Source organism: Ambystoma mexicanum, chromosome 7q (genome assembly GCF_040938575.1).
Source record: "Ambystoma mexicanum isolate Mex_15411 chromosome 7q, UKY_AmexF1_1, whole genome shotgun sequence".
NCBI lineage: Eukaryota > Metazoa > Chordata > Amphibia > Caudata > Ambystomatidae > Ambystoma > Ambystoma mexicanum.
The window spans coordinates 291,044,976-291,064,095 of NC_090941.1; the positions used below are offsets into that span (position 1 = coordinate 291,044,976).

Genomic DNA, 19,120 nt, shown 5'->3' on the forward strand with positions numbered 1-19,120 from the left:
TGTGGACATTACATGTCAAAGATGTGGAATACATTGGAGGAATATCCAGTCGAAAGAACGTTAACAGTTGGTTAGTAACTTGTTCTTCAGTGATAAATGAGATCAGGATTATCAGAGGTTAGGATATCAAAGATGCTGTCTGTTCCTAGCCACAGAGCGGGCATTGATAAGGAGGCCAGCTTGTTTGTGCCATGTGGCAGGGGTGGTGCATCCTTGTCAGGGGCTGACGGGACTAGGGTGGTTGGTGTGACTGGTGGGAAGGTGTTTGGTCAGAGGGGGTGCTTGTTGGTAGGAGGGGTGGTGTGAGGGTGGTGTTTCTGATGCGGGAAGAAGGGAGTGTGCGGTCACAGGCCTTCGAGAGGGGACTGGTGTGGGTTGGGAGGTTAGTTTGGTCGGGATTGGCTCAGAGTGGGGGTCGAGTGAATGTGGGAGGTGATGATGATGGTTGTAGGTGAGGGTTGAGTATGTTTGAAGGGGTGAAGTGGTGGAGGAGCCATGCTCATCGATGGAGATGTGGACTGGGCAATGGGGCGGAGTCTTGGCTGGTCGTGATGGCCGGGGTGGTGGTAGTGAGCAGTGGAATGGGGCTTTGACTGTCAGTACAAGGGTCATTTAAATATTCTTTAAAAAAACAAGATTAATAATAGGTCAAACCAGGAATAATAAATTCACTTGGAAAATAGACGCGACTTCCATCAAAGTCGTAGCAAGTTCTACATCTTTGGGTATCCCCCCGTAATTCTAACCCTAGTCAAGTGTAAAATATTGTAGTCCCCAAGGTACTGAGAAAATATAGTTCTATCAAAAGTTGTATTCGTATGAAAGAATCATCCATGGAAGGTTTACAATATTTATAAAACCAGTTTTATTCCTGGAATTTGGTATGGACTTAATCTATTAAGAGAAACAAATCACATGGATCAATCAATCGAGTAGAAGGCCGTTTAGCCCTTGGTTTATCTCGTTCTGTGCCAATTGAAGCAATTCAATGTGAACTTGATGTAACATCATTGCCACGCTTTGGAAGATCAAATGTGCTTGTTTATATACACATTTTGACAAATCATGATAATTATAACTCCTTTTGTCTTTTTACTAACGTGATTTTTTAAATCATAAGACAAATAATATACTGGCAGAACTAGTTGAGTTCTGTAAAAAGTTCCATATAGATATAAATTGGCCGTTTGAGGAGACAATTATGGGTTTTCTAGGAAAGAAATGGGCGAAAAAACCTTACACTGGGATCGCATTAATAATCTAGAAAATGTAACTACTAAGAATTTATAAATTGATTATGTTAAGCAATTCTTCCCATACATTTCCCCTTTTTGAATACATTGTGAAACAAAATAATCTGCAATTAAGAGTTATCATGCTTTTGCGTTTGGAAAAAAAACCTGCTATCAATCAATTGTTCTTTTAAACAAATGCCCTATGAGACTAGAATTTGTCAAATCTGTCACGGAGGTAGACACTGCACGCTAGCTTCTGACCTTATGCTTTAAACTTACTGAGGCATACATTGAGGGATATATGAAGTTTGTACATAATATCACTCTCATCCAAAATGATGAATTTTGGGCATACATAACATCGTCTAGCTCGATGATACTGTCTAGTGCTGCATATCGCATATGGCTACACATTGAGAAATTGCTCCAAATAGAACAAAAGTTAAAAAAAACTCACCCTGAAGTTCATAGGGAGAGCCGTCCAATGCATCTTGGAAGTTCTTGAAGGACTGACTGTCATGGCCATAGCCCCAGGCCCTGGTACTCGGGGCCTCTGGGCCTCATCACAGTGTCCCTGCATGGCCTCTAGGGCCCAATCATGCCCCCCAAGACTCTCCTGGAGTCAGTCCTGGTGCCTCTGGCGCCAGGCTCATAAGGCAGAAGAAGGAGCTAGAGCTCCCAATGGGAATGGGACAACATGGCTGCCCCCACATGGTTCAGTTCAGAACTGAACCATGCGGTCTAGCATCCAGGGTGTGGTCAGGCCTGAAGGCACCTGGGATACCTGGGGACTATTTAAGCCACACGCAAGCTGCAGCACACGCTTCGCGTTGCTCTTCACTCGCAGCGTGACGTTCACCGCGATCTGTCCTTGGCATTCCTGGCCTGCACCTGCAAGGAAGAGAAGAACACCATTATCCATCCTTACCTGCTTGTCAACCCAGCTCATGTCATCCGCTCCAGTGTCACCTCGGAAGCTCGTCCATGTTTGAAAGCAGCAACTTGGAGGAGGAAAAAGAAAGACAATATTAGTAAGCGTTCACATCCTTCATTCAAGCATCATTCTGAAGCACGCTTACCTGAGCGAATCTCGCTGTCGAGTTATTCCGCGCCGGCCTTCATCAACCTGCAAGAGAAAGGCAAGGTGGGTGGCTCTCATACTTACTCGACGGCGGTCCGGACAACATCCACTCTTCGCTCAGCATCCATCCGGCTGCTCACCATCCAGAACACCTCGGCGGCCTGCAAGAGAAGAATAAACAGGTTAACAAAGCAACAAAAGCGCACATAGCGCCGCACTCCGCGCATTCACTCACCATCTCGAGCACCGCCCTACCAACTGGCTCGACGTCTTCATCCTTTCTGCACCTAAGACAGAAGGAGGACATTAACAAGGGCAATTACTTTACGGACAATAATTAAGAATAATAGACTTAATTACCTGAGAAACTGAGTCGCAGCAGGTCTGGACTCTCGGGCTGTGCCAATGAAGCAACTAGGCAGCGAAGCGCCCCCACTCACGACGCACCCCTGCACAGAATTGCAGGACAAAGAGCGCATCTTACTGAAATCCAAAGTGAGGAAAACTCTAAAGAGGTCATTGGGGTTCACAAGGGAGGTGGGCCCAAAGAGACAGAGATTGTGGGCTGAACCAGAACTCCTGTATTCCATACTAGATCCTCGGCAGAACGAGAACACTGGGGTGGCGAGTCCAGGTCGGGAGCGGTCCAACCAAGTCGGGAGGCGTCCCTGTGGATACCAGGTGAGCGTTACACTGTTGCACCTAGATGATGTTCTAGGATTGCCCTTTCTGTGCTACAGGATAGCTGCTCACTGCACCCGACCTTGGTACTAGTGGTAATTTGTGAAGGCTAGATTGTGTCGGTAGCTATTTGTTGCAGCTGCAAGAATCAACAGATGATGAAACTACCTGAACAAACAGGTGCATCTACAACAAATCTCTATCGAGTTTCTAGGTACATATAAACGCACCACTCTTTTGGGCACCGCCGCAGGCATGACTACCCGTATACATCAGAATACAGCAGCAACTATTTACAAATTTGGTCTTGCTGGCCGCATAATTGTTCCTCCTACTTACACCACACTACGCCTCAACACATCTGCTATTTATTAGTATAAAGCGATGACCTACTACAAATTCTGGCCATCTGGACACATAACTAGTCTCTTGCACTCACTGTTGGGCAAGATTTTATGCAGTACCCTTTGGGTGCAGTACAATAACCTTGACCTCCTGGTAATAGGGACCCAACCTTTGGTATAAGTCTCAACTGCACAGGTTGGTAGTGTGGCTGAGCAGCCAGGCTTATCTCAAGAGGGGTCAACGTGAGCAGTAATGTTGTGACACAAGTTTCACAGTACAGCTATTCAAATAAACACTTACACTCCAGGTTTCTTGATAAAACAATTATTAATTTATTTCACAGTCAGTTGTAGAAGCCTTCTTCATAAGGGAGCAATATGTATGTAACAATTAAAATACACTTCAAAACACACTCTTAGTTTCTCCAAATCAGATCATACCCATTGGGGATGGCACACAGACACTTCCTTACACCCTCAGGTGACTTAAGGACACACTGACATTGATTTATCACTGGTACATTTAGAGCAATACAGAGTTTGGTGTAAACGATAGAATAGAGGAATAAAACAAAGGTTAACAAATAATTCATAAACAGGTAAGTACTTTTGAAACCTTCCAATGTTCAGTAAAATAACCCTTTCTTGGGAAAAGAGAAAGCACAGAGCCAGAGCTAATAAGAGTCACTAAGGGAGCCAGGACAGCCAATGTTAATTGCACAATGTCAAGGGGAGTTGAAGATCTTCTTTGCAGGTAGGTAAAAAGTCTTGCACAATGTTTTTAGAAATGTTTGTAGAAAATAGAACACTTGTAGGAAGCTTGTGAGGGGCAAAGCTTTAGCAACTCTGCAAGGTAAGCAAGACTGGTCTCAACTTAGAGCAAGCAAGGCTGCACAACAAGAGGTAAGTTCTCTTAGACGTTACAGTACCGCTTGTTAGAAGAAATGGTTCCAGCTGGCTTCTGTTCCTGTACAGCTCTGCAGATCCTGTTGTTCCTTAGCCTCAGTCGTGGGGACAAGAGGGAGGACGTCTGGGGACTCCTGCTCTGCAATGGGACGGTCTGCGGAAGCAATGGGCAAACTTCAATTTAGCGGTCCTTCTCGCATCTGACAGCAAATAGCAACACTGTGGTTCTCGGATACCACTTCAGACTTTCCTTGCTTCTGGGGTCCAGCACTGTGTTGAGGTGGCTCAGGGCTGGTCAGTCCTGCGTTAGGGAAGTCCGGAGGATCTTCCTAGCGCTCGGGTTTGACTTAAAAACAAGGCACACAATCTGGTGTTCCTCTCCCTGGCACTTTGGTTCCAGCAACAGCAATGGAAATAAAACTAGCTTCGAGAGGATGTCCCGACGCGCTTACTTTGGAGTTGATTGGTCCCACCAACTCAAAGGGAGAAGTCGTCCTTGCAGGGCTTCTCTAGTTGATGCGAATTCGGAGATTCAGCACAGCACCAGGGGGTCACTGGTCAAACCAACTGTTCAGGAGTTGCAGCGGACGTCCTCTTCAAGTTCTTCTTCGGTTCCTTCGTCCATTGGTCAACTTGTTTTCCAAGCCAAAAAGCCTTTGCCTTTTATGCAGGTTTCTCCAGTTAATTCCAGCCTAGCTGTCAATCACACAGCAGGGACGGCCAGCCGGCCAATCAACTTTTGGGTGCATTCCTGGTAGCAAGGGGATTAAGCACAGGGAGTTTCGGGCACCTCCCTCACTTGAATCCCGCCAAAGACAAAATGAACCAAACCTGGTTTGGCGTGCAGAGTAAATCTCAAGAAGGACCTTTCCAACAAGAAATAGAGAAAAAAGGCGACTGGGGCCATTTTGTTGAAATGGCCACCAATGGGTGCCTTACAGCAGCTGCGAACGCAGCGCTCTGTAAAAACACACAATGGTAGTAACAAGTAAACTGCTGCCACCAGCCATTAATTGTAGAAAGGGTAACATAGAAATGTTACATGAGAAACTAGACAAAGGGGAAACTAAGTAACCCCTCCAGCACCATATTGTAAGATGGTGTGTGCTGGGTCTAGAAAGTTACAAAATGTAAGAAAAGTCTATTTCACTTCACTGCTGTTGGAAACAGTAGTTTCACCAAGAGAAGGTATTTAAACCTTTGGGAAATCTAAGACTTCTGTATCACTAAACTGAAGATGCTGTGTGACACAATGCAAAGTTGCCTATGGAGTTTTTCAGACTCCACAGTTAAAAGAAACACAGAGAATAAATCGCACTAAAATTACATGAGAGATAGCACCCTAAAGTCCAGCAAAAAGATCTGGGGGTCTCTAAGGTAGAAGGGAATTAACACATTTCTGAGCATTTTCCCCATACTCATGCTTTCTCCTGACCTCTCAGCAGCCATCCAGATGCCGGACCTCGGATGCTTTTTATCGGAGCCCGACCAGTCCTCCTCCGCCTTAAAATGGCCAAATGCACACACTCACTTTAAACCTACTGTGATTGTCCACATTTTGGACATCGATCCCTGAGGGCGTTCCCACCACCAGCACATTGAGACTATAATAATGGTAAAATGCTCTATATAAATGTTGTGTACAATACATTATTAATTTGACACAGATTTGGATCCAGGAGCCATCATTGTGAATAATACACCTTGGGTTCTTATTTTTGTTAACATTGTTGATAGAACAATCAATTGCTTTTTAATGATGTGGTCATTTTCAAAAGATATATTGAATCTGTTATTGTAAACTGTCATAGGAACATGAATTTTAAATTTTTAGGTAAGCTGTTTAAATTTTGTAAACCATACACACTTTTTAAATAAAATAAATGACTATCAAATACCCTAAGCACTCTTTGCCAGCGGTCATCATCAAATACCCAGGCCCTTGCCCCATTACCAGGTATTGACCTCAAATGGCCAGATACCTAGTTCCATCGTTAGGCATTGACATAACATAATTCCAAAGCCAATAGTTCCCTCAAGTGGCCAGGTTCCTGCCCATTGTCAAGGATTGTCCTCAGATGTCCACGATTTTGATGCATTTCAAAGGCTTGCAATCAACTGCCAATTTACTTACTAGATTGCCAAGTAAGGATCTAAACTGCTCCGGTATCTGCCTCATTTCCCTGTTGTGACCCCCCCGCCCGCCCCCCCTTGTACTACACCGATTATGTTAGCATTTAAGGGGAGCTGGGCCCAGGTGAAGTGTGCAGCATCAGTGCGCACACCTGGGTCTTACCTTCCTCAAAACTCTTACTGGCAATGGACTGGTTGGGGGAGAGCTGCAGCGCTGCTTGAATCTTCATCACACAGGCATACCGCATATCTGCACACTCTTGTACTCGCCCGCCTTGGACATTGAAAGTGGGCAGCTGTCCAGGGGTTGTGTTGGGCAACAGTGCTGTAGGACTGCTTCTTGGTGCTTTCCATGCCTGTCCCACCTCCCCTTTGGAGTAACAGTGGACGTGTAGACAGTATGTAGGCCAATGTGGGCCCTGGCCAGTCTAGACTATCTGGAGCCTTGTCTCCTGGCCCCCCTATTGCTCGCCTACTATAGGTGGACTTTTTTTCTCCCATTGCTGGCCATTTCTCGTGTCAGGGCATCAAGAAGTTGGCTGCGATAGAGCTAAACTGTTCTTTAGAACTATGGTCTGTGTCGGCTGCTCCCAAGCATTCCTCTCTGTTGCACAAGTGGACCAAAATTGAAAGTATTCACCCCACTCTTCGTGTGCAAGATCCGCAAAATGAAGAAGGCAGATGTGGGGTTGTTAATTTCGGTTTGAATTTTAAGGATCCTGTGTTTTGTTAAACTATAACCTTAACACCCATTTTCTGCTGTGCATAGTTGTGCTTCTATGTTCTAAGATCCTCACTTGCATTTTCAGATGTTCATGTGGTCTGGGCTGATTATGAAAGTGACTAGGGTTACATTTATTCTTTCAACTCTGTGTGGCTGGTGCGGCTAGTAAGCTAGGGCCTCGCCCGCCACTAGTGGAATGGTTTGCTTTTGAAACATTTTCAAAGTAGTTCACTGAGGTCCTCATGTGGGGAGTCCTAGTTGCTAAATTCACTCATTGAACTTTTTGTTGGATGAAGCAAGGATCCGGTATAAGTTCTTTCTCTGCTTTTCTGTCACACCCCTCTGTGTCACACCACCCATCATCTTACTCTCTCTGAATTTCATCCATTATTAACAGCGTTTTTGATACTTATTTATGCATTTACACATAATGGAGGTGTGGGCCATTATGGTATGTACTTCTTCCTCTAACGAAAACCTGTGATTTCTGTAGAGTGGACCGTGAGTAATATGCATTTATGCTGACAGTTGAATAATGCAGTTGTGTAATGGGGGAAAAGTTAATTACTCTTGTGGAAAAAAGCATGGCATTTTCATTAGTACATTTCTTTAATTACTTGTTTTGCTGACCTTGCTGTCCTTGTTGTAGTCTTTCGTTGTTTGGGGGGAATAATTATGCAACAAGCCTGCTCCAAATTGGTTTCCATTCCCACTGGAGTTTTAAAAGCAAGGCTCTGACATGCAGGTATCATTCGAAATTGTATTTGCTTTTATTTTTATTTTTTTTAATGTGACTGTACAGCCTGAAATGTCATTTGAAATAGTAATTATTATATTTTTCTTTCTAGGTGAATAAGAAACTGCGAACTGAAAATTGTGGTTTTGTGAGAGAGAATTTGAGATTGAAGGCTGAAGTAGACAGCAGATCTCCCCAAAAGTACGTACGTTAAGCAGTTCAAACTATTCGGGAAGATTAGCAGTTTGTTTCACTGCTTTGGTGTGAACTGTTTCCACCTGTATTTTCACAAAGTAGGAAGATGCACAGAAATTACACTGGAAATGGCATTGAAGGTACTGTCTCAAAGCGAAGTGGGATTGGCAAATGTGATTGTTGGGATTTATTCTAAACTGGATACAAAATAAACAGACTTCTCAATATACCTGCACCACATTTCTGAAATATTTATATTAGGCGGACCCCGATTGCCTCTGGGAAAAGCAAGTGTAAAATCAGGATGGTTTACCGCAAGATACTACGGGTTGGAGAGTGGGGGGGAATGGAGAGGGGTAAGAGTAAATAACAGAACAGGAACCAGTCTCAAAAGTAGATCTCCTTGAAAATATTCATAGGTCTCTGGGTATGTAACCCTTGTCCTGATCCCTTCCCAGGTATTCCACAAATCCTGGTTATTAACAAAGTGGCGATTTCAATGTCCTCGTATTTCATTCTGGTCTTTATAGAAGGTAAGCTAGTGCTGTGCTCTACCCAGTCTAGGTGCCCCAAATCTCCAACCAGCGGGCTGGCCGCTTAAGTGTTGAAGACTGTTTTGGTGTTCTATTCTCCGTCCTACTCGGCACAGACTATAATCCCCACAGGTCCGTCCTTCTCTCCCTCAACATTCTGCCACATGCTCATACCTAAGGGCTTTCCTCTTCCCTTTCTTCTCTTTCCTTTCCTCTTCCCTCTCATAGTTCTTTCCTCTAACATTTCCCACACCTCCGATACTACTCCATTTTCTCGTTTCTCCAGCCTGCCTTCTCGCAGACTCCCTTTAACTCAATTTGTAACTCTCAGATTTCCGAAGCTTTCCTTAGGCCCATGTTCATCTCTTATTACCATCTGTCATCTTTCTATCTTGTCCCTCCATCTTCTAGAGATGCGTCTTTCTCCTACTTGTCCCCTGCTTCTTCTCCTGTGTGCCCTATTCTTCCTTAGTTCACTTTATGGTTCCATGTTCTTCTACCTCATTGGTTTCCATTGCATGCTCTGCTTCCTCCATAGTCTTTTCTCCCAACACGTCCTTCACCGTACTCTTTACTGAAAACTCCTCCTAATCTTTTACCTTCACTCCTTCCCGCTGTACAACCGCGTAGCCCCATCTTCTGGGGCCTTCCCTGCTCATTGTTTCTCAGGTGTTTAGGAATTTGAGCTTCATTTTGTTATTGGTTTAGATCAGTTACGGTCTTGCCACCCGTTCTTCCTCGCAGCATCTCTCCACGGATGAGCAGATACCTTGGTAGTCCGCCATCTTGTATTCAGAATCTGTGCATGTGCAGAGGAGGGGGTTGCGGGTTGCTGTACTGCGTAGAATTCCTCTGCTCCTCTCTAGCTTTCGCTCTGCCCAGTGAAAGTGAGAGAGACTCGTAGTGCAGAGACCATGAACAGGGCTCCTTTCCTTCATTTACTATTTCTCTGCATTTCTTTATTATGGGCCTGTCTGCTCAGTACCCCTAATGTTTGTGGGAGTGGACAACATTTCCCTTGGTTTTGTTTAGAATACCGCCTAAAAGCATTTTTCTGGGTCTCACCTGGGATTGCAACTGTGAGCTGTGGTAGGCAGGGGACTTTGTCATAGTACCATGTAACTGGGGATAAAATAGAGAATTATGTAGGTGCACTCACTTATAAGAACACACGCTGTTCCTTGGTGTGGCAGTTTTACAGTAGTGCATGCATGCATGCATGCAGTTTTACAGTAGCTGTTTTACCAGGTTTTTCTGGGTACATCTGGGTGAGTCTTATAGTTTAGCAATAGAATCCTCTGTTGCATATCTCCGTGTGTCAGTGGTATTATCAGGAATGACTTGTCATGTTTCCCCATTTTAAGGACCTCAATATTTTTACAAGAATAGTGGCCTCAGTTGGGCCATAATTAAGTCAGACCTTTTATCCACTGCCTCAGTCAAACTTCAATTTCCCCAGCACCATCTTTCTGCCTGTGTTTCACTTCAAATAAATCCAAGAAACAAAAATGAGGTGCACAAATTGCAGTAAGACAGCTCTTTAATGCATGCATTTATCAGCCGGGAGATCAATCCGTCTCAAGTGACCAAAAGGCGCTGGACTCTCGACACCCCCACAAAGGGCCACCGTTTTTATAGATAGAAACCACAAAATTACAATAATATTAGACATTATGTGAATGCAAATTCCTTTGCCCTTGCCATTTACACTCCTAAAGATCGACATACATGACCTTACTCCTATTGGTTAGTACATTACCTGGGACATCCCAAATCCATTCCCCTGCAGATGACCTAATAGGGTAATTAATGAAAATTGAAATCCGCTTCTCGTGGCAACAAATAGTAGTTACACTAACATCCTTTCCCATGACACCAGACATCTTGGCACCCTAGACTGTTACCATACCTTGCAGCTGGCTCACTGTGTAACATATCTTTGCAACTCGCACATTGATACATGTTGCTGTCCCTATTACTCAGCTTGGCCAGGCACAGAATATGGCACTGTGCAGGACATTCGTTTTGCTTGGGAAAGAGAGTTGCTCATAGAAAAAACTTGTAACAGAGATCCCACTTTAGAGAAGTAATTTCTTGTATTATTTGTACTATCAAACCCCTCTGCTACAAATTCAGCAGTCTTAGGACTTTACTAAAGGGCAGTAGATGATCCCAAGTCTTGATTCAGTAGTTTGTCAGTGTCTCAGCCCGAGGCCTAATTTACACCAGGACACGTCTTTTGCAACTATTGTATATCTGTTTAGCTAATGTTAAAAACATAAAACGTTATTATTCTTTGTGTTCGACTTCCCTCGGAAAAAAACTTAATGAGACAGATTAACGGGAACTTCTTCTTTGAGACAGTAACTAATATGATTAATATGTGTGCTGCCTGGCAATCCAACTGCGTACTTGGCAACTTTACAAGTTCTCCTTGAGGCAGCAGAAACAAGGCCCAATTCAAAAAATGGCAGAAATACTAAAACAACATGGAACTCTCCCATTTTGAGTATTCTTGCAGTCTGTGTTTTCCTTTACAGTTTGGACGTTGCACTTGCATATTTGTTTTGCTGTCGAGATTTTCCTTGAGGAATGTGAATACAGCTTTTGAGCTGGCCTTTTTTATTTTGGCATCTCAGATGCTTATTTAACTTGCTGTCCAGTTCCATTTGTGTCATGTAGGGTACTCATTTTCACATAGCCCTTGAGAGTCCTAAAACAAAGGTTTAGCAGCATAAACATTTTTTTCTTTGTAGGAAAATTGCCGAGTTCAGCCTCGTTTCACACCATAGATCGACTGAACTTTGCACAGTGGGGCATTCAAACCTCAGAGCCTTTGCCATCGGTTGGAAATGTTTTATTCTGGTGTGGACTGCCTACATTCAATTTTAAATTTAAAAAAGGGAACTCTTTTGGAGGAATCGTGACCATCATTACAGGGCTCGAAATTGCATGTAGTTTTAGCTTCTGCTTGTGGCCTAAAAAGCCTTGTACCAGATGGGTTTAAAGGGGAGGAGAGAGTGACAGTTCAGTATCTTGCTAAAATGACTTGTTTATAAAATACTCCCAACTTTCAAAAACAGGGAGTAAAATACTCCCACTTCAAAATCTTATCTTGAGCACTGGGTGTTAATGTGGTTCAGTAACAACGCAAAAAGCAAAGTATAACCGTACACAATAAAGGAATGTCCAATCAAGGTTCTATAAAAAATATATTTCTGATGCTTGTTAACCTGCTTAGAATCACATGCTGTGCATATAGTCCGACATCTAGTGGTAATTGCAGAGTATTGCATCTTTATTTCAAGGATCGAAAGGGGACCTTGACAATGGGCATGCCTGTCCCTAACGTGATGTGTAGTGTACTCAAAATGTCACACGTCACGGCCCCTCAGATTGTTTTTTTTTCGCCCAACTAGTTGCCCGCCTTATGCAGAGCTCGAAAGAGATATATTTCAAAATAGTCACTTCTTTGTCCCACGACCGATGGTCGTCTAGTTTTTGACTTTCATCTTCAATGGCTACTTCGTGGACCCCTACGTCCGAAGACATCCACTGCGTTCGGCGACTGGTGTATCAGTCGATGCTGTTGACCTTCGGCCAGGCCTATACAGTAGGGAGAGTGGGGCCCCGTGGTTTGTCAGAGAATGCATTCGCCCCCTCACCCTCTTTGTCTTTCTGGTCTGGCTGCTTCCTTTTACTTCTGCTATGGAGAGGACTCCATTTAAGTTTTGTCCGTCTTGTAATGGAAAATACCCTTGGAAGGACCCCCATCGCAAGTGCAATAGGTGCTTACCTTGTGACCATGACTTGCGATTCTGTAAGTCCTGCAAACCTTTCATCCTAAGACATTAAAGGATAGGTGGACGAAACAGTGGGCACCCTATGTGATGGAGGCCGGGTGTGGTTCCCCCGTAGGCGGCATCGCCTTGAGTGACGAGGACTCTTAACGGCAGCCATAGCTCTGATATGGAGGTCCTAGACCTTTCTGCGGAACAGTCCAGTTCCCAGTTGCCCGTCCTCGACAGGCAGGCCACCAGTACTGCTATGGGGAGATCACACTCAGGTGACAGAGGCACACTGCGCCACCCAAGGATAAACGTACAACCCCACAAGCTCCCTCGATGGGTACATCGAAGAAGCATCAGATGCCAACAGGCCCACCGAAAATGTTGACGCACTGTGTAAGAGCGCGTGAGCCCCAAAGTTTTCGGCGGAGCCGAAGACCACGACGACGCCTACAGGCAGGTCGAAATCCCTCTCTCATACACTGGAGCTACGCAAGAGTCTTGCAGCTATTGTTTCATCGGAGAACAGACCAAAAAGCACCACCTCTCGTTGAGAGGAATATTCTAAAGGGTCCCAGCCCCTCTCTAAGGCTTAGTCTGATAAGTCCCTTCCTTCGAAGGACCCTGTTCCTCCTGTAGAGCCTTTCCTCCCCTCCAGACCCCTCTGGTTCATCCATGTGGACCAGAGTGAGGTTTGAGAACTACATGGACAAATTATCACAGTTCGTAGACTTTTCAGAAAAGTTTGTTGCCCTTAAGCGACCCGGGGAAGAGGATTCCGGCCCTATTTCACCAAAGGTGCAGAAGCTTTCAAGCCAAACTCTTACTCACCAAGAAGACCTTTTTGAACCAGAAGAGGTATACGTGGATCCCTATGGTCATGAAGACAATCTGTTTGGGCAGAACAGACCTGACCAGTGTCCATATTGGGGTCAAGATCAGCCTGCAGAGGAAGCACCATGGCTTCGCCCCACTCCAATGCCTGACCCGGACGCCATTTGTCTAGATCCTCCCACTTTTCCTCCACAGAAGCAGGCATTGCCTATGGACAATCAGATGGCTTTTAATCCAATCCTGAAAAGGGCTGCAGACCACTTCAAATTGCCATGCAGGAAGTGTCTTCACTGACCTTGTTGAGGACATTCTGAAGGAAAAACCCTCCACAAGTCAGACAATCCCCCTACTATATTCCATCAAAAAGCACCTCGCACCTTCTTTGCTGTCCCCTTCCCTTACAAGGGCAGTCGACCCTCGGGTTGAGCCAACCCTCGGGTTGAGCAACTGTTTCGCCCCTCTCCTGACCCTTTGTACATTAGAGGGCATGGCACTCCAGACTCCCTGGTTGTCACTACCACCAGGAAGAGGGCTGGAGTGCCACGGTCTACTGCAGGAGCCTTCCCCCCTCCCCACCCCCCCCGACTGCAAAAAACTGTATGCCCATGGCAAACACATCACCACTTCGTTGGCATATTTGACAAGAATTGCCAATAATACTACCCTTATGAGAGTTAGTGATGTGCAGTGGAACCTGCTTCAGGAAGGCCTCCAAGAAGTCACTGAACCTGTGCGATCACACCTACTGGTGATCATCTCGGAAGGAAAACAGGTGATCCACAACATCCTCAAAAATACGTTGGATGCAACAGAGATGGCGGGGAGTACTCTGGCCCAGGGTACTCTTCTCAAAAGGCACGTCTGGCTAAAGAACTCGGGGTTTAAGCCGGAGACTCGGGCCTCCTTAATAAACCTGTGGAAGACACAAATTTGTTTGGCAAGGCTGTGGTGTGATGCCTTGGAGACAGCAAAAAAAGAGCATGAGACTCTTAAGTCTCTTAATCAGATCACTGCTAGACCTTATCAACGGGGAGGGGCTAACTCTCGCTGTTCCTTTCGGGACCAGTCCTTTTCCCGATCTCTACACGGCCAATATGGTGCAGGAGGTACCCCATGGTCCTCCAGACAAGGCTCAGCTGGCAACAGCCAATACCAGCAGAGGGGACAACGAAGAGGCAAGGGTAGAGGTAGGAACTCCACCCCAAGAGGCTCTCCAGCCTCTGCTTCGAAATGACTTGCCAGTCCGGGTCCCCTCCCATGCCTCCCCGGCCGGGGGTCGTTTCACATCTTTTCTTCACGCATGCAAGGGGATCACTTCAGACCAGTGGGTGCTCAAGACCGTTACCCACGGTTATTGTATAGAGTTCCACTGGCCACCTCGATACCGGCCACCACGAAACAGACATCAATCGCCAATACACCTGCAGATTCTGCTGGAAGAGGTGCAGATCATTCAGGAAAAGGGCGCCATAGAAGTCGTCCCCATTCATCAGGTAAACAAGGGTATTTATTCAGTGTACTTCCTTGTACCCAAAAAGAATCTCACCCTGCTCCCTGTGTTAGACTTGTGCCCAGCGAACAAATTTGTCACGAAGCAAAAGTTCAGAATGACAACATTGCAGGAAGTAATCCCACTGTTGACGCAGAGGGACTACATGGCAACATTGGATATGAAAGATGCATACTTTCATATTTCAATGTTGCCAGCACACAGAAGGTACCTAAGGTTCATGATCGAGAACAAGCACAATCAATTCAAGGTTCTTCCCTTCCGCATTGCCTCAGCCCCAAGTGTGTTTATGAAGGTACTGGTAGTAGTAGTGTCTCACCTGCACAGGCAGTCCAATCCAGTATATCCTGACCTCGACGACTGGCTAGTAACAGGGGATTTGTACAGAACACGCCTTTCAAATACCCAGATGACAGTAGATCTCCTCTTCAGTCTGGAATTCTCAATCAGTGACGAAGTCCAGCCTAGACCCCAGCCAAGTCAAGCAATTTCCGGACCAAAGACAGGCTTGTCTTTCTCTCCAATGAGAGGGTTCAAAACATGCTGTTCCAGATCCTCACTATGTAGCCAGTCGCGAGGTGACCATACGCAAAGACATGCGACTGTTAGGGATGATGGCCTCCTGCATTCATCTAGTCTCGAGCCAATCGTGTCAGGCCAGCGGACAATGGGACGATCTAGGGGTTGTATCAGCAGCTCTTGTTCCCTCTCTGCAGTGGTGGTCAAGGGAGAACCTCTGGAAAGGGAAAACCTTCACCACCCCCGCAGTAGAAGCCACTTTCACCATGAACGCATCTCTGACAGCATGTGGGGGCTCACCTCATTCATCAGACGGCGCACAGCGTTTGGTCCCCAGCAGTAGCATCCAACCACATAAACCTGTTGGAACTGCTAGCAATGTTCAAGGCCCTCAAGGCCTTTCAAACACGTCTACAGGAAAAGACAGCCCTAGTCCTCGTGGACAGTACCACGGCCATGTATTACCTGAGCAAGCAAGGGGGCATGCACTCTCCAGGTCTATCCAGACGGTCACAGAACATATGGAAATGGGATCTCAAACACAAGATATTCCTCCTGTCGCAACACGTTCCAGGGGAACTCAATCTTCTGACGGGCGTGCTCAGCAGTGCCTTCCCACTACCCGTAGAGTACGAGTGGCTATTGCACAGAGACATTGTTATCAATGTCTTCGCAGACTGGGTCTTCCCAGAGATCGAGCTGTTTGCAACTCTGAAGAACGCACAATGCCCAGATTACGCCTCCAGCTACCTGCAGAACCAATCCAAGGGGAACGGACTCTGGATAACATGGTCAAGGAAATTTGTCTACGCTGATAGTGCACAGGATGCACCAGGAATCAGTCACAATGATTCTGGTGGCTCCGATGTGGGCCTGCCAACCTTGGTTCTCCCATGTTATGGCAATTTCAGTCTCTCCTGTGAGGAAGCTGCTATGCCCGTACGACATGCTGACACAAGACGGGTGGGGGGGGGGGGCACTTCATCCATGTCTGCAAACTCTCAACTTAGCAACCTGGCTCCTGAGGTCATAGTCTGACACCTCCAACTTCCTCAAGGATGTATGGACATACTTAGAGAAGCAGGAAACCTAACACCAGACATTGCTACTTCAGCAAATGGAAATGCTTTGTTTATTTCAAAGTTACATGTGAACCAATCAATAGAACTACCCATCTTTTTCCCGAACACCACTACCGTGGCAGAAAGAAGCCTCCACACACTTGATGTGAGGAGAACGGTGATCTGGAAAAGACAAGACCACAAAGAAAAACCAACCAGTTATTTATTTCAGTGGCAGTTGGTCGAGAAAGGGACCCTGTCTCTAAATCAGCTATTTTAAAGTGTATTGTAAATTGCATCACACTCTGTTAAACTCTTGCCAAGGGAGATCTGCCCTTCAAGCCTAGACCACACTCTACTCGGGGAACAGGGGCTTCCACAGCATTCATTGCAAATGTTCCTCTTGAGTCCATTTGTAAAGCAGCAACCTGCAGTTCTGTGCACACCTTTACGCAACACTACTGCCTGGATACACACTGCAGGTCTGATTCTCAAGTGGGTCAAGCTGTGCTAAGACATTTCTTTGCTACTGTTCTTCATACATCCCACCACCATCTCTGGGTACTACTCGCACAGCATTTGATTCTAAACAGATTAACAAGCATCAGAAGACGTGCATTACTTACCGTAATAGCATTTCTGTTGATTGTATCTGCTTAGATGCACATGCGCCCACCCTTCCTCCCCTCTTGGAGTAGATGGAACATTTTTGGAGTAGACGGAACATAGACATCTTACACCTTTCTCTCTCTGTACTCACTCACGTTGGTCATAAGGCTCTGTCACGACAGGAAAAGACACAATCTGAGGGAGCTCGACGCGTGAGGCATTTTGGGTACACTATACATCATGTTAGGTATAGTGTTGCAGGCACGCCCATGTTGACGTCCTCTTTCGATCCTCGAAAGAAAGATACAATACTCTGCGATTACCACTAGATGTCGGACTATATGCACAGAATGTGAATTTAAGCAGATACACAATTAGAAATGCTATTATGGTAAGTAATGCATGTCCTACTTTAATCAGACACACCATGTACATTAATAATGAACTCAAAAACACTGTAAAAACCCACCCATGTAGAAAGAACACAGAATATGCAAAGATGGAAAAGATGCAGCACGCTGGGTAATGTGAGACTGGGGGAAAAGGCAATTAAGACCACAGTGGTCAAAGGATTTGTTCTTGAGGTTGCAAAAGAGAGAACAATGACCTATCCAGTCTCTAGGGCCCAAAGATAGACTGTTGGGGGAGCAAATATTAGTCAATATTACCTTTGCAGAGGTCTTGGTGGTTTAACGGCATCAACCACTGAGTCTGGTCGCAGATGCAGCAGTCTCGTAGTTCCAGCGGCAAGCTGGCCTGGAGTCTGGGTGGAGCGGAAGGCAGCTGCAGTCTTGAGGCGTCTACTCGAGCTGTGCGGATCGGGTGTTTACCAGGTTCGGCAGCCGAGGATCAATAGCAGTCGAGCTGCTATGTGCAGGCGGGTCAGTTCGATACGGAGGCTCTGGGGTTACTGTTCAGGGAACACCATGTGTTGGGGAGAATTCTCTCAGAAATGTGCCAATTACCTCTACCTTAGAGACCCCCAGCAACTTTGCTGGATTTTATGGACCTGATTTTTTTTTTTTAACCTGGAGAAAGTTAGACCCTTTTTCCCACTCATGTATTTTAATGTGATTTCTGAACTCTGTGTTTCTTTTGGTTGTGGAGTCTGACAAACTCCATACGTATCATCTTTTACATTGTGGCACACAGCACTTTTAGTTTCTTGGATTTCCCCAAGGTTTAAATACCTTCTCTGGGATAAACTACTGTTTCCCAGAGCAGTAAAGTAAAATTGACTTTATACTTACATTTGTAACTTTCTAGACCCAGCACACACTATCTTACAATAGGGTGCTCGATGGGTTACTTAGTATCCCCTTTGTCTAGCTTCTCATGTAACATTTTTATGTTACCCTTTCCTCACTGAATGGCTGGTGGTAGTGGTTTCGTTTTTACTACCGTGGTGTGCATTTACTGCGGGTTGTGTTCTTGGCTGCAGTAAAGCGCCCAAGGGTGCCATTTTTGTCAAAATGGCCCCGGTTTTCTTTTTTCGTCATTTCTTTGTGGAAATGTCCTTTTTGAGATTTACTTGAGGGATTTGAGATTGGTCCCTTTGTTCGTTTTGCCTTTGGCGGTATTCACGTGTGAAGCCCGCCTCTGGCTCCAGGGTGTCTGGGGTAGGAAGGAAGTGAGGGAGGTGCCCGAAACTCCCTGTGCTTAGTCTCCTAGGACGCCTGCTGCAACTCCTGGACCGTTGGTTTGCCAGGTGAAGTCCTGCTGCAGTGCCGAAACGCCAAGTTCACATCGACAGAGAAGCCCCTGCAAGGACGACTTCTCCCCTTGAGTTGGTGGGACCAATCAACTCCAAAGTAAGCCACCTGGACATCCATATCGGAGCTGGTTAAATTTCCACAGAGTTGCTGCTGGAAACCATAGAGCCAAGGAGAGGAACATCAGTTTGTGTGCTTTGCTTTTAAGTTGGCCAAGAGCTCCATGAAGATCCTCCAGACTCCCAAGAAGCAGGACTGACCGAGCCTGAGCCCCCTCAACAGAGTGCGGGACCCCAGAAGCAAGGAAAGTCCATACGACAGCCAGGAACCACATTGTTGCTATTTGTGGTAGACACGAGGAGCTGAAACACTGAACAGCCACTGAAAGTGAAGTTTGCCGGTTGCAAGTTTTGACCGTCCCAGTGCAGTGCAGACGTCAACAGACGTCCTCCCTCTTATCCCCACGACTGAGGCCCAGGAACAGTGAGATCTGCAGAGCTGCACAGGAACAGGCGTCAT

General features: G+C 45.8%; 1 protein-coding gene across 2 annotated transcripts in view; it reads left to right on the forward strand.

Moving 5' to 3' along the window:
• Nucleotides 1-19,120, forward strand: part of OBI1 (ORC ubiquitin ligase 1) — a 292,444-nt gene that overhangs the window by 178,986 nt on the left and 94,338 nt on the right. For both annotated transcript variants that reach the window (XM_069639353.1, XM_069639354.1), the window contains exon 5: nt 7,953-8,041. In XM_069639353.1, the coding sequence (XP_069495454.1) occupies nt 7,953-8,041 (89 nt within the window). The remainder of the gene's footprint in view (nt 1-7,952; nt 8,042-19,120) is intronic.